Raw genomic sequence first — 15,743 nt, forward strand, 5'->3', positions numbered from 1 at the left:
GTGAAAGCGTAATACAGGGAGAAGTGGTGGTGATGGCTGTGGAACTAAAGTAGGGTTATTACTCTGGCCTCCCCAAAACAATGTGCTGTGTAGTGCCCTTAGAGTAGGCCAGGTGATTTCAAATAAAAGGAGCAAGAGATACTTCGGAAATAACCCCAAAGCCAAAATGTTCTTTGTGTAGAAGTTCAGCTGATGACTTCTTATTACACATGACTTCTGTACAGTCATCAGAGATGCCTTCTCCATAGTGAGGTATTGCAAGGTGTCAGGCAAGCCACTGGTAATGCCCCAGGTGCCCCATCCCTTACATTCCACCTTCAAGGCCACCCCTCTGGTGGAACTGCCCTTTTTTCACTGTATCAACAATCTCTGGCTTTTTCTTTCGCCTCATTTGCTTCGCCCTTCCTGCTACACTTGATAGCACTGCCCACCATATCTGGAAATGCTACCTCGTTTGTCCTATTAATTCTCTGTGAACAGTCCTTCATTTCCACTGCTGATGCCTTTTCCTCTCCCCTAACCCTTGTCTTCACATACTTTATACTTTTCAGTCTCTAGACTCAATTCAAGGTGGACCATTCCCCAACCTTTGAAGCCTATTTCAGAAATTTTTATTTTGATGTCTGTCACTTCTCACTCAGTAAATAAAGTGAACTCCTATCTAGGTGAACGCAGAGTGGTCTAGAGAGTAATCATCTGTTGGAATGGCCCAGTGAGGTGTAGGTGTCTGGAATGTCTGTAGCCCAGAGATGACTAAAAGAGTAGCAAGAGAATAAGGCTTGGGAAGGTAGGCAGAGGCCAGATCAATGGATTTAAATGTTATATGTTACACTTTGAACTTTTATATTTTCAGGAAGAGATGCCATTGAAGAATTTATTTTTAAAAGATTTTTATTTGAGGAAGAGCACAAGCAGGGGGTAGAGGCAGAGAGAGAGAGAAAGGGAGAAGCAGACCCTCTGCTGAGCAGGGAGCCCAATGCAGGGCTCAGTCCCAGGTCCCTGGGATCATGACCTGAGCTCAAGGCAGACACTTAACCCACTGAGCCACCCAGGCGCCCCACCATTGAAGAATTTAAAGCAATTACAAGGGAGTGATGAAATTTGCATTTATAAGTAAGAGTAGAGGGAGGATTAGTGAGACAGCAGTAAAGGTTGGGAGGATGGGAAAAAAGCTACTTAAAAGGTAACATCAATAGGATTTGGTGAATGATGGGAGGTAGGAAGTAAGGTGTCTAGAATGGTTTCTTCTGGCATGAGTAATGGACTGCTGGTAGTGTCATTTACTGAGCTAAGAAGAACAGATTTTAGAACAGAGTTTGACCAGACATTCAGGAGGAGATCAGGAAATTGTAAGCAGTTAGATAAACCCACCTGAGTCTTACTACACACCTGAGTCTTACTACACATTTGGTAGTAAAAACCACAGGCATGAATAAAACTAACCATTAAGTTGAAGTGAAATTGTAATAGTAAACACTTAAGAGTGCTTGCTATATGCCAGGCAATGGTTCTAAATCCTTAACATATTCATTTAATTTGTACACCTACTCTCTGAAGTAAAGAAGAAAATTTGAAGAAAATCTGAAGAAAAGAGACCCACAGACAGAATCTTGCTAAGTATTAACATTAAATAGGAAACTGAAGGAGAGCAAAGCAGACTAAGAAGGCAGGAAGTAAACCAGAAGGATGTCATGGAAAACCAAAGAATTTACGTAGGCTAAGGCACAAGATCCCATGAAAAAAATGAAGTGTCTGTTTAATTTTACTACTGGATTGTTGGATCTCAGAACTGTTTCTCTTAAGCCAGAACTCAGCTACGGAAGAGAGACAGCAATAGGCTATAAAACTTGTTGGAACAAGGAGACCACAAAGGTATGAAGGGGGGAGAAGACGGAGTACAGGAGGAAGGCACCCCTGCCTCCTTCCTGAAACAGATGGGTAAGGATGGATGCCAGAGAAAGTAGATGTTCTTACAGTCAAGGGTCCAGAAATGGAGGGAGTTCATAGCTCTGGACCACCATGTTCTCTAGAAAGAGGTATACTGGTCATTCGGTTAAGCAGGGTAGTAAGGCTGGAATTGTTGCTAGAAACAGACCTAAGGAATAAATGGACAGACTGCTGATTATTGTTCACAAGCCCTAGTGAGGCTGGAATACACAGTGGCATTAAGCCATTGTTACAAGGTTCTTCTCCAGCATACCGGACACGAAAAAGCAAATGTTAAGTTACAGTGGTTTACAGTTTGGAAGGGTTGAGATTAAAAGCCGTACCACTGAGAATTTTAATCAGAAACACTCTGATCAGTATATACTGTCTACATCTGTTTCCAAACCTGGACCTTAGGTGTACTTAGAATTTCTGAGACAAAAAAATGTCTAGGTAGTGTGGTGGAGATAAGCTAGGTAGTTCTGACTTAACCCAGTTAGAACCAACTAATAATACAGTGGTGAGGGGGGAATTATTCACTCAAAATTGAAGTCTCTTTAGTTGTCCTCCATAGCACATGACTTAGATTCTTAGCAAATATGTTACCAAAACCAACACATGTCCAATAAGTGTCAATAAACTCAGCATTTGGAGAAAGGTGTAGGTATGGTATGAGCTATCTATTCTTTGCCCTCCAAAAATATCATGGAGTATAACTAAAGAAATGAAACTATAGTGCAAAAAAGAAGACAACTGTATTAAGTGCCAAAGAAAACTGAAATTTTAGGAACTGTCTTAAAAGTAGGTAAAATTTGAGCTTAATTCCCAAATGGGATAAGAATCAAGTGAGTTTTTCTTTGAGATTTTATTAAAAAGTACCATCAGGTATGTCTGGAAAATTAAACGATTACAAAGGGTGCTATTATAAAAATCTTTGTCAACCTAAGTAGTGTCTGATCAAATGCACAACTGAAGGCCACAAAACATTAAGTATCAGTTTATTTAAATTTCTAAAAGATGTAAAAATAGACAACTTTTCTTTGTAGTAGAAAGAGCATTAAGATGTGGGGTCACAGGACCTAATTTGGTGTGAAATTAGGAAATTCATGTAATCCCTCTAGTACCTCCATTTCCTAATTTGTAAAAGGGCTAGAGTATCACTTGATCTTCTTAACCCTCAAAAGGTCTGTTTGAGAAATTTCTTTAAGTGTGGCCAACATTAAAATAATAAACTCATGGTAAGTAGAACATTATAGTTCATGATAGTAATTAGAAAATAAGTGGCAACATGCAGATACTTGCCAAATATTAATGTAATGAAACAAACAGAAGGAAAATTTTTTCACACAGTAGTTGGGAAGGAGAAATAAGACTTCTATACTTAAACAGTGTCTCTATACTAGCTTTTGAATATTGTTATAAATATCACCAGAGACCAAAACACAACATAAATTTCATTTCTATATTTCAGAAAACCTACTTGAATACACTTTGAAACAAGAGTACAACAAAATAGAATATACTTCAAATGTTGAATATACAAACTATTATAGTTCAAATCTGAACACTGGTACTTTCCCTCTTAAACTTCAACTAAAAAAAAAAAAAAGGAAGGAAGGAAAAAAAAAAAAACAAAAACACCAGGTATTAGAGCTACCTGACAAAAATTCATGCTGAGCCTGAACTTCCAAGTGACAGTAGAACTGAAACTGCTATGTCTGCACAGATGCCAGGGCTAAGTGAGTGACACAGGCAGGTTACAGCAAAAGGCCAGAGCCAACTGTTAATTTGTCCACAATTAAGAAACTGACAGACTTAAACTACCATATAAAATGTTACATGTAAATTCTATAACAATACTGTGCTAGGTACAAGATTTTTAAAATTTTTCTTTTAATAAAAAAAGCTTTACACAAACAAGCCATTAGCTTATTTCAATAAAGAAAACTGAAAATTAGTCTAAGGCCTTTGTTTTAAATCAGCTTAAGCTATATGATATAAAAAAAAAAAAATCGCACTAGGTCTTTTTTGCTATCCTCTTTCTGAAAAGCTTTTGGATCCATTTTCAATTCACATTCTAAAATACCTATATTAGCAGTCTTCACATAGCACCAGTTAAGTGAGTTCTGTGTGAACACAGTAATAATTGCTGGTATGCATATAAAATGCATCAAAAATTGCTCTATGTAACAATGAGATCACCCGTCCCAACCCCTCCCCACTGAAAACTATATAACCTCTTACAGAGTGTTAGTGTTCCAAGTCTTAGTGTAACTGGATATTGTAGTGAGTTGCTTGGTCCCTTTCAATCCTTTTCCTTATTGACGGGTTCAGTTGTTTCCTACTGTAAGAGGCAGTTTTCTGTCAGCATCTCTGTATGTAGTTCATTTCCCACTGAAACATGGGATAGGTAATTTATTTCCAGTAAGTCTGATTGTTTTCTTAGATGCGTTAAAAATGTTTTAAAGTCTTCTTTTGACTTTGCTTGATGACCTCCCTTGCAAATATTTGTGTTAGTTCTATCACTAACAGTCTAAAGTCCACGGTAGAGCTGCTCTTTTATTTCTCACATGTCACTAGTCCTTCCGTTTTCATAGTTACAGGAAGGGCAATAGCTGAAGGCGCACTGACAACCACTACGTGGGTCACTGTCTTACTTCCATCTGCTGGTTTTTCTTCTTGTACCAGCTGCAAAGTTTTCACGTCATGTTCCTGCTTTTTTGCCACTGCTTCTGATTTGACCTCTGGCCCCTTCAGGACCGCGCTGATAACTCGCGGAGGAGTCTGGCCAGACGCCTGTTGAGTAGGCACTGATAGTCTCATTACAGGTGTACCGTGGGCTATTGAAACGGGGGTAAGTGCTCTCACAGCCAGCGGGGTTCCAACAATGTTAATGCTTCCGGACCCAGTCAGATTTGACTTTGTCTGCAGCTGACACTGTGCAAGTTGTGTAGCTGGGATGGTGATAATTTTGGCAGGCTGCATGGTGATTTTGTCTCCGTTTTCAGAAGAGGCTGGCATCACAGTAGGGATCGTCTGAATAACTACCTTGGGAGAGGTTGCTGTTGTTGGACTAGTGCTGGTTATTAACGGTGCACCTGCATTAACTGACTGAACTGCCACAGTTGAGATTTTCTGACCCAACGATGTCATTACAACAGGTACTTGCATTGCCACACGAACTGTCCTAGTAAATTCAAAAAAAGTTGATTTAATGTTAAAGTAGACAATAGGTCTCTTGAGCAAAAAGATGAATGCAAACCTGTAATGTACAAAACTAAGGTTCCCAAATTTTACAGGTGTACTGACAATTTAGAATATATGAAATATTGTGAAACAGATCTTAAAAACAAATGCCCACGTTAAGTTCCATCTACAAAACCATAAAAACAATTCGAGTTAGTTGAGACCTCTACTTTAACAGTAACAATAAAATACATTTAAAAGATCAAACACTCTTCAAAGTCTTGACGACAGTGGATTTTTAGACTGCTGACATTAAAAACAGTATATAGTTTCCTTCACTGACCTTGGAGCTGCTGTTGCTGACACAGACGCAGTAGTAGTAGGAGACCTGGATGGAGGATCATGACCAGGGGAAGTGATGTTTACAACTCTAGCTACACCCTTCTCTGCCCTGGAGCAGTTCAGAGATGAGTTTTTTCCACCACGAACAGAGGTTGCTGCTTTCAGGAGACTCTCTGCAGACAGTGACACTCGTTCTAAGGATTTTTCATCAGTAGCTGCTGCTAAATCTTCATTACAAGTTTCACTTTTGTCGTCATCTATGACCACTATGTTTTTGGGCATATCCTTGAACTGATATACAAGCCTCTGTCCTTCAACCTTTGCAAGAATACCCCTTTGGTAATAGTATCTGTAACAGAAACAGTACTAAATGAAGCAAGTGTATTACTACGTCTTTTGCGTCCCCCCTGCCCCGCCCCAAAACACCATGTGGAATGGACACTAACACAAACATTCTCTTACTCCCATTAGACATGAGAAGGAGCTCTTGCTGGCTGGGGATTGTTCAAAAGGCTAAGAACTTGGATAAGAATGAAGTTGGAACCTGGTGCCACACTTCCTTTAACCTTTAGGTTTATAAAATAGCTACAAGTTCTCTTTCTTAAAGGAAGTAATTCAACCTAAATACCAAATACTTTACTGTATCTTATGACATCAGTAAAAATTCAACTGTGATTTACACAGGTTATAAAAACAATCTGACGTTATGTAGAAAAATTACTCAAGTGGTACTTAGTAGGGATAAATGTGGGATATGTGAATACTGTCATATAAACGATGTGTCCATTTACAAACACCCCTAATTAGAAGAAGCCATGTACACTGCAAAGTTTTGTGGGTTTCTCAAAATTTCATATTAAGATAAATCCATTAAAACAAACTCATAGGAACTAAAAAGCTGTATTAGAAACTGTATTTCATTTGGGTTTAATTTCCTTAAAGGTCTTCAACTTCTCTTATTAAGGAATAGTCCTAAGTGCAAAAGCACATTTTTCTGCAAAAATGGGTTTCCAGTGATGGCTGAAATTTTAGACGTCTAGACCAAAATCTTTCTCTCCATCTACCTCCAAACCTAAGAAACTCCTCTAGAATATCCCCCCAAATTAGAAGTTATAAAAAGGGGTTTTTAGAGCTTCTTTTTAAACAACTAATAGACAATACAGAAATATGTAGGTTTTATTTGAAAACTCATTCTCTTGTGTACCTACCTCAGAGCTCGTCCCATAGTTTCATAGTTCATATCTGGCTTGTTCTTATGCTTTCCCCAAAGTTTAGAGACAGCCTTTGAATCCACAAGCTTGAATATGCCTTTTTCTCTCTGAGTCCACTTAATATACCGAGGACAAGTATTTTTATCTTGAAGTAGATCTAAAAGAAACTCCCACAAATAGGTTGTGTTTCCTTTGAAAAAATGATAAGACACTGGTTAAAAATTCATTAATATAAGGCAAATATTTAGGGGCACTTAAGTGGCTCAGTCGGTTAAGCGTCCAGCTCTTGTTCTCTGCTCAGGTCATGATCTCAGGGTCACGAGATCGAGTCCCACGTTGGTCTCTGCGCTGGGTATGGAGCCTGCCTAAGATACTCTCTCTCCCCCTCTCCATCTTTGCCTCCCCCCGACCTCCACTCACACCCTCGATCAAAAAAAAAAAAAAAAAGGCAAATATTTAATTATGCTGGACAAAAATTCATTAACTACTGGTAAAACAAATGTCCCAAGAGTCTGTCATTAAGTACTTGACTATATGAGCAATCATTTATACAGTGTCAAATGGTGTTGCCTAGTAAATTATATATACACTGTATTTCATTATAATCCTAAATATACTTGTTTGCTAGTTTTCAAAAATAATATCCTATTTATGTTTACAGTTATGATACTAATGTAACAGAGAGGTCCTGAATTTTATACTATTATACATCACCCTATCCTAAATTTTGAGTTCAGTAAAGGCAAGGCAAAGGCATAATGCATAGCACAGAGTGAACCTGAATTAAACAGAATCCAATTTATTAATTTACACAGATCTAAACCATGAATAAATTTATTTGCACCAGTATGTTTATTATATGATCAGCCCCAATTCTATGATCAAAATTCATCAAAGGGCACTTACTTGTTGAAAAGGCAAGCAATACACAGTGAAATCTGCAAATCTTCTAAGATTTTATCTTTTTTACGTAATCTCCACACCCAACACAGGGCTGGAACCCACAACCCCGAGATCAAGAGTTGCATGCTCCACCGACTGAGACAGCCAGGCACCGTGAAACTTATTTTTCTTTGATTGACCTTTATGCAGGAACTCTGAAGTACATGTCTTATAAAGTACAAATTACCCACCCCTTAAACATTATCTTTTCATTATCCTCTGGATTACTAGTCAATTTTCAATCAATGAGACCTACCTTCCTCTAAAAACAGGTTTTTTTTTAATTGCTAATCTCTTTCTACTGACCATACCCAGTACAGTGAAGACAAGCAATGTATTAGGATTTCATTATATATGGACAGTTGAGTAAATACATTTGTGCTTCAGTATTAACTCCTTAAACAAACACTAAAAAGTAACATAGCAATTCCTTTAACTAGTCAAGTATTCATCAAATACTAACTATGTAACATTTGATCACGTGACTAGCAAAATTTGAAAATGAGCTATTTCTGCAGAGTAACATTAACTATTCATCATACACTATGCTCCATAAGTGTAGCTGAGGATACAGAAGAGCATTTAAAACTTGGTCCCTGCTTCAAGGAATTTACAATTTAGTTGGGAAGGGAAAAGTAAATGACAAGTTAATACAAAAAAGAAGTAACAGTTTGTGAAGCAACACAAGATCACAAGGCAATGCATAATAATATTCCAAATGAATGACAGAAAATGTCTGAGATTTCAGGAATAAAAATAAAGTGGATTGGTAAGACAGAAGACTTGGAAGATGACTAAGATTTGCATAGAGGAAAAGGAGGGAATCTGGGATTCAGATAAGGAACTTAATCTCCAAAAGAAGAAAGCATGAGTTTTTTTTTCTTTCCCTTTGAAGAGTGGAGGATGGGCAAGTAGTGGACAGTAGTTATGAGGAGATCAGGCTTTTCAGAATGCTGTTTTTCTTTTATTCCCTTCATAAAGCCTCTAAGGGCCAAAGATTCTTAAATTGATCAAAGAACAGAAAAGAACCCCGAGAAGGAGAAAATTAGAATACACACACCACCACTGAGTCACCAGGTCATCTCTAGGCTCCTGCTCACCATCCCTTTACTATCATCAAATCTAGATCCAAATTACAGGCTTCATGAGAAGAACCTCTAAGGGTAGGAGGCTTCCAAACTAAGCTACTGCTACTCAATCTAAATCCTGATGCTCTTCCTCGGGCATTTCATTTTCATTCTGGAATTATCTGAAAATTCAGTAAATTTGTTAACCCATAGTTGAGACCAGTGTGCATCTTTTAACCTAAAAAGGTTAACCTTCAACTTTACAGTGTTCTATCTGCGTCTCTGAAATCCCACTGCATCAGCATCAATACTTTGTAAAAACTCTTACTAGTAAACCATATGTAACTTTCAACTACATTAAGATATGTACTTGGGACATTTTTGTGATCAAGAGATTACCAGGCCCTATGAGTGGACATAGGAAAAGTGATCTTATTGTGGAAGAAACTTCTGAATAATATAAACAATGCCTTATAACACATAGTAGGGATTTGAATGCATCCATGTTTGTGGAATGAGACTCAACATCATTCCTCAGGTCGTCTTTGGATACTCACTCCATCCCAGTTCCCATCAAGTTAAAACTGAAAAGTTCTAAATCTCACTTTAAGGAAAACATTCAGAAAGGGAAGCCGTCTTTATCACAGACATTATCAGCATTTTGTAGAAGAAATACTTTATTTTTTTTTTTTAAGATTTTAAAGTACTTCCTACACTCAGCGTGGGGCTTGAACTTACAACCTCATGACAAGAGTCAGAGGCTCTACCAACTGAGGCAGCCAGGTGCCTCCGACTGGATTTTTAATCTTTAATCTTCATATTCAACACTTTGCCTCAAGTTTGATAATAAAAGACTGAAACCTTAATAAAAGGTGATTTTGATTGTTAAAAACAGGTCATCACAAAATTTTTCTCCAGTGTTAAGCATCAGGTCTTTGAATACAAGAGACCACTGATAATGGGAATTATTTAAAAAACAGTAATAACTGTATTTACAGTTTAGCTTTGTAATTTTTAAAGTTTTCAACATAAAAGACAAAACCTAAGATGTTAGAAATGTAAAATGACCAAAGACAGACAAAGAAATAAAAGTATCCTAAATCTGTCCCAAATTCAATTTCTCAGTTCCTGAATAAATAACAGTTCAATGTAACTACATTTTTTGGTCTAAATTTCTTAGACTTACTGGAGAAAAATTTTTTTACTAGAGATTTAATTTTTGCTCTATTTAAAATTTGTCATATGACAGCAGAAAATAAATAAATAAAATTAGATATAAGACCACCTGTTGAAGATGGAATAAATTTTAATATATTAATCCAAAATGTATCCAACTATTAGGGTGCCTGGGTGGCTCAGTTGGTTGGGCGACTGCCTTCGGCTCAGGTCATGATCCTGGAGTCCCAGGATCGAGTCCCACATCGGGCTCCCTGCTCAGCGGGGAGTCTGCTTCTCCCTCTGACCCTCTTCCCTCTCGTGCTCTCTCTCATTCTCTCTCTCAAATAAATGAAATCTTAAAAAAAAAAAAAAATGTATCCAACTATTAAATATTGGTCTGAAAACATTCATGAAAGTGATAAATTCTGGTTATCAGATTATCAGAACACACCTAAAACCATGATTAAAATGTTACCTGAAGTCATCTAACAAGAGCGCAGAATGTAGGAGGCGTCTCATTAATTTTTGTTTTTAATGAAAGTATACAAATTCTAAAGCAAAAATAGGGTTTTTGTTCTGACCTGACACGACTGAAATTGGTTGACTGGGAAATTAAATTCAACTTGCCTTGAGAATTCTTGCATTCTATCAGTTAAGAAATTATGTATCAGAAATAAGTCTTCGTTATAAAGCCACCCCTTCAGTTCTAAGTGGCTTTATATGAGGATGAGTACTGTTACACATACATACCTCCCCTAAGAACAATGGCTCTTAAGAAGGCTGTGCATCAGACTGCACTTTTTAGATGACCTTTTCCAAACACAAATGCCTACTGCCTTTTACTCCCCCTGTAGCCTCTATCTATGGCTACAGAATCTCAGTGGGGTACGAACTGGGAAAAAACACCTCCCCAGGCGATGCTCATATAACCCTGATTAAGACCTACTACCAAAGACAGTACTTCCACCTGTACGTGTCCTAGGACTCATTTTCTTACAAATGCAAAAATGTCAACTGAAAAAAAAAAGTCATCTCACCTGCAAAACAGCCCTCCCCAAATTACCTTTTCCTTCTCTGGGTTTCTTCTTTATACCTAACTCAGGAGACCCATTGGAGATTGGTGATTGCTGGGTCTTTGGTTTACGGCCAACTGAAAAAAAATAAGATTGAAACCATACATTGAAAACAGGAAAAATAACAGAAGCATGATTAGCAGACTCTTTGATAACACATTATTCATGAAACTGGACACTAATTTGTGGATTAATATACTGAGTGTATATAAAAAGCTGCATTTAAAAGGAGCAATAAAAGCACTTCTGCAATTTCAGATTACAGCAGTTAGTTGGCAGTAATTTCAGTGTATATAGCAAGTCAGGTACTACCCAACCTATTATTTACTCAGTCAGAGTCTCAATTTGCTAACCTCTTCCAATAATGCAGCAGTGGAAACAAATTCTAGTACAAACTTTTTTCTTTTCTGTTCTATAGGACTGTTAGAAAAAACTTTACCTACCTATTGCAGAGGATCTGATAATCTGCGAAGCCCTTTGAGCTCAAATGAGGAAAAGTAAAAAATATTATTTTAAACATTCTACTGCTCTGAGCCAATCCATTCACCAGAATTTAAGCATAAGTGTTCAAATTTCCCCACCTCAATGTGCAGGTACATCATAAGGATAAAAAAAAAATCTTTCAGTTAATTATTTCGTATGTCTAGTAAGTGTGCCCTTCTTTTAGCTTCTCTTCACTTCCACCAAAAGGTGCCTCAGGCAGACTAGCATCCACAATGAACAGAAAAGCAAGAGCTATACTTACACTAAAAAAGGCATAAGGCTGAAATGCATTGTTTTCAATTCTCAGCACTGATAAAAGAATGCTGGCAGATGAGGGGAAGCCTCCAGAAAGGCTGGGAAGTCAAGTATATTATAATTTGCAGATTAAATATATTATTAATAATTTGGTGATTGTCATACATCTGGGATTTCTGATGTCACTCTGGTCTTCATTAGCAAGGATTATTTAGAGCTAAATAAAGACTTAAAAATCAAAGTGTTTTAATTTAATGCAAAATACAGAGCTATTATATTCTAGGATTTCATTATGGTAACTTATCAGTAAGATGTGTGTTCTGGCAAAAATTAAAAGGGAAAGTTCGCTGGTCTCACTAGAACAGAGATTAATCTCAATTTAAATAATATTTAGAATACAAATCAGCAATAAGACTCAAACAAAACAAAAAAAACCCCAACTTCCTTCATCGAAATGTTAGCCCAAAAAGGCTTAATTTATTTTCATATAAAGCAGTATTTCCCAAATCATTCTTCTTAATAGTTTATTCATCGGTCAGAAACAATGTTCTACAGTCAAATTAACTTTTAGAACACTGCATGTTACCTTCTCTTGCAGATTCACAACACACATTAGAATGTCAGAAGCTCTGGAAATAAAAAGAAGGCTCTGCTATTCAAAAATAACCTACCTTAGTATGTCCCAAATGAACTTAAGCATATATATTTATGCATTATATATAATTTTTAAATGGTCATTAAGATCATCTATTTTCAAATATATAAAATTAGTATTAAATTGGCAAATTATTTCCTGGTTTATATCGTACCACATAGGCAGATCAACCTATTCATCTAGAGGTCTTGGTACCCAGCTATTCATGGTCTTTTCCATCTTTTTTTTTTTTTTAAAGATTTTATTTATTTATTTGAGAGAGAGAGAGAGAATGAGAGATAGAGAGCACGAGAGGGAAGAGGGTCAGAGGGAGAAGCAGACTCTCCACTGAGCGGGGAGCCCGATGTGGGACTCGATCCCGGGACTCCAGGATCATTCCATCTTCTTTTAAATCTAAAAATTAGGGCACATGGGTGGGTCATTCGGTTAGTGTCTGACTCTTGATTATGGCCAGGGTCCTGATCTCATGGTCGTGAGATCGAGCCCTGCGTTGGGTGGGCATAGAGTCTGCTTGAGATTCTTTCTCCCTCTTCCTCTGCACTACCCCCTCCTTCCCGGCCCCTGCTTGTGTGTGCGTGTGTGTGTGCGTGCGCAAGCATGCGCGTGCGCCCTCTCCCTCTCCCTAAAAAATAAAATAAAAATAAATCTAAACATTTTGTAAGTATTTGGTAATAGCTCCTATCAAATACCACCAGCCAAAGGCTACAGTGGGGAAGTGGGTAAACATGGCTATTTATATGTATGCCTTTTGTTTTTAAACATTTAAACAGCAGGAAGTTAATTCTTCCTTCTAATTCTCTCATTCATACCTCTTGCAACATACACGTAATCTATCACATGAGGGAAGGCACTCAATCTTATTCTTCACTGTGTCCCTCACAGTAATGAGTACAGACACATCAACATCACAGCAATTTGAAATAACTCTAATAAATGAAAGGAAATACCATTATTTCTTTTTCTTTTTTTTTAAAGATTTTATTTATTTATTTGACAGAGAGAGAGCGAGAGAGGGAACACAGCAGGGGGAGTGGAAGAGGGAGAAGCAGGCCTTCCGCGGAGCAGGGAGCCCGATGTGGGGCTCGATCCCAGGACCCTGGGATCATGACCTGAGCTGAAGGCAGACGCATAACGACTGAGCCACCCAGGCGCCCCAAATACCATTATTTCTAACACAAGTTTTCTTATTTTTGCCTTGATTTTTTTCCTACTCTAAAATGTAAAGAAAGAGATACAGAAGAAAGTGGAATTAGGTGGGTACCATTTATACAGAATTTCATTTCTTTCAAGTTTTACCTCTGATTCAAACAAGAAAAGGACCCACTTGCTGCCCAACTCCTAGGGATGTTGAGGATATGTGGGGCCTTGGGCCTCACCCATCAGGATCAGGTGAGCAGAGGTTTCAGCAGCAGTCAAATAAATAGTAAGTGGAAATGCTCTTTACCCACTGGTGAGGTTATTCCACTTAAAATCCTTATTGGCAATCTTGGTGTTTTAAGACAGAAGGTATATGGAACAAAAGAGTATTGGGCTTTTTATTTTAAGGCCCACAAAAGAGTGGGAAGATTAAAAATAGAGAAAATAAAAAAATTAAATGTTTTTTAAAAAATAACCAAGTACCTAAAAGGATCAGAAAGCAGACAAACAAGTAGTGAACCTCTAATCTTCCTTCTGCTTGTCCAACATTTGTTATCATTCCATTTTCAGATAACTTTCTTTAGAGCTTAAATACTAACTCCTTTAAAACAGTATGAACATGTTAACACAAAATTAAAATCTCAATTTGTTGGTTCTCTGAGAATACCTAGGGAAAGATAACATCAATCATAAATCTACAGCATATATTTCCTATGTCCCTTGATGGGGGGAAAAAAAAACAAGAAAAAATTTCTCCCACTTGTCCAGAAATTTATAAATATACTCTACCTTTTTTCTTTTTCATCGGTTCATGGCTATCTGGTGATGTCGGAATAGGAGAGGTATCCATTGGTTCCGATTCTTCAGTTGACACCTCCACTACAGTTTCTGTAATGACATCTGGCCTCATAGCAGCATGGATAAATTCTGGAGTTGATACACAAGGAGGGACAAACACTTCCACTATAAAAAAAAGTCAAAAAATTAAAATTTCCCACCCCCATTAATACTTCTTCATGCGGACAATTCAATATTTAGTAGAGGTGAAGTTTGTTAACAATTCATCAAAGCAGGGTAAGAGCCTAAAGTTAATTTGCTGAATACGCAATACGATCTAAAGTATGTAAGGAAATAAATGCAAAGAAAATTAGCTTGAAGGAAATGTTAATCCTGTAGGTAAGGTGGGGACCATGAGGAATTACACCCCCCTTCTTCACATTTTTTACACACTTTCAAGCTCACTGTAGAAGACTTTGAATTATTTTGACAATTGGGAAAACATAATGAAAATAAGACAATAGAATAACAGTGACTTCTTCAGTAATTACTTTCCTTCCTGGTACCCATCAATATTCTCTAACTAGGTAATATATGTACATGGTATAAAATTTAGAACATTTAATAAATGTGTGTGTCTTCAGTGAAAAGAAAGCACTTAACAGATCATTTCGAAATATGAAGAAAAGGAAAACCTGCTCATTATAGCCCAATGAATATCATCTTTCAATATTTAAAATTTTATTTAATGTAACAGTCCTGATGTTTTGGGTCACTAAAACAGAAATAGAAACTGCCATTTGGTATTCTTTATATACAATAATGTTGCTCCAGCTTCCTTCCAATGTGCATGAATAATCAGAATATGACATTTCTATTTCAATTAAGGGACAGCTAATAATACTATTGTGGATTAATACACTGACCAATATGCCCTAATTTTCTTCTCATATCCCTGAATAATACATGAATAATACTATTCTAATTAAAAAAAGTACAGCTGCTCTTGGTATTTATAAATCCCTATAAGAAGGAGGGCTAATATTATTGTATTAAGTCAAATTAACACTTGGACATTAGAGTACAAAATGACTCTCAAAGGCAATATTAAAGAAAAAAAAAGGGGGGACCAAAAGAAAAGGAAACTCCCAGCCTGAGGGAGTATAAGGAAATGGTAGAAGCTATCTCCTCTCTCCACCATGGAAGGTTCTCTGGAGCTACTGCCTATTTATCTCAGTCGGTTAAGCGGCTGCCTTTGGCTCAGGTCATGATTTCAGGGTGTGGGACCTAACCCTCTCCTTCCCACTTGTGCTCTCTCTTGCTCTCTCGCTCTCTCTCAAATAAATAAAATCTTAAAAAAAAAAAAGGCAACACCTGGTGTTTCTTATAAATAAGTAAGTAAATAAAGGATAGAAAGTAGTCATGGGCAGCAAATCCCCCAACCCCATCTGCCATTCCCTTAAGGACTACAAAGGTTTATAATTTACCCAGAGTTAAGGAAATAAGACATAACAATATAAATAGCAATTTA

General features: G+C 37.2%; 1 protein-coding gene across 12 annotated transcripts in view; it reads right to left on the bottom strand.

The window, feature by feature from the left end:
• Window positions 1-1,093: 1,093 nt before the first annotated feature.
• Window positions 1,094-15,743, bottom strand: part of ELF2 (E74 like ETS transcription factor 2) — a 114,917-nt gene continuing 100,267 nt past the window's right edge. For 3 of the 12 annotated variants that reach the window (XM_027598568.2, XM_027598569.2, XM_027598564.2), the window contains 6 exons: window positions 14,225-14,398; window positions 11,349-11,387; window positions 10,896-10,982; window positions 6,663-6,855; window positions 5,456-5,803; window positions 1,094-5,113 (listed from right to left, as the gene is read on the bottom strand). In XM_027598568.2, the coding sequence (XP_027454369.1) occupies window positions 4,486-5,113; window positions 5,456-5,803; window positions 6,663-6,855; window positions 10,896-10,982; window positions 11,349-11,387; window positions 14,225-14,398 (1,469 nt within the window). In that variant the 3' untranslated portion in view covers window positions 1,094-4,485. The remainder of the gene's footprint in view (window positions 5,114-5,455; window positions 5,804-6,662; window positions 6,856-10,895; window positions 10,983-11,348; window positions 11,388-14,224; window positions 14,399-15,743) is intronic. The other 9 variants (XM_027598558.2, XM_027598560.2, XM_027598571.2 and 6 more) reach the window with 7 other exon arrangements.

This window comes from Zalophus californianus, chromosome 2, assembly GCF_009762305.2.
Source record: "Zalophus californianus isolate mZalCal1 chromosome 2, mZalCal1.pri.v2, whole genome shotgun sequence".
Classification (NCBI taxonomy): Eukaryota; Metazoa; Chordata; class Mammalia; order Carnivora; family Otariidae; genus Zalophus; species Zalophus californianus.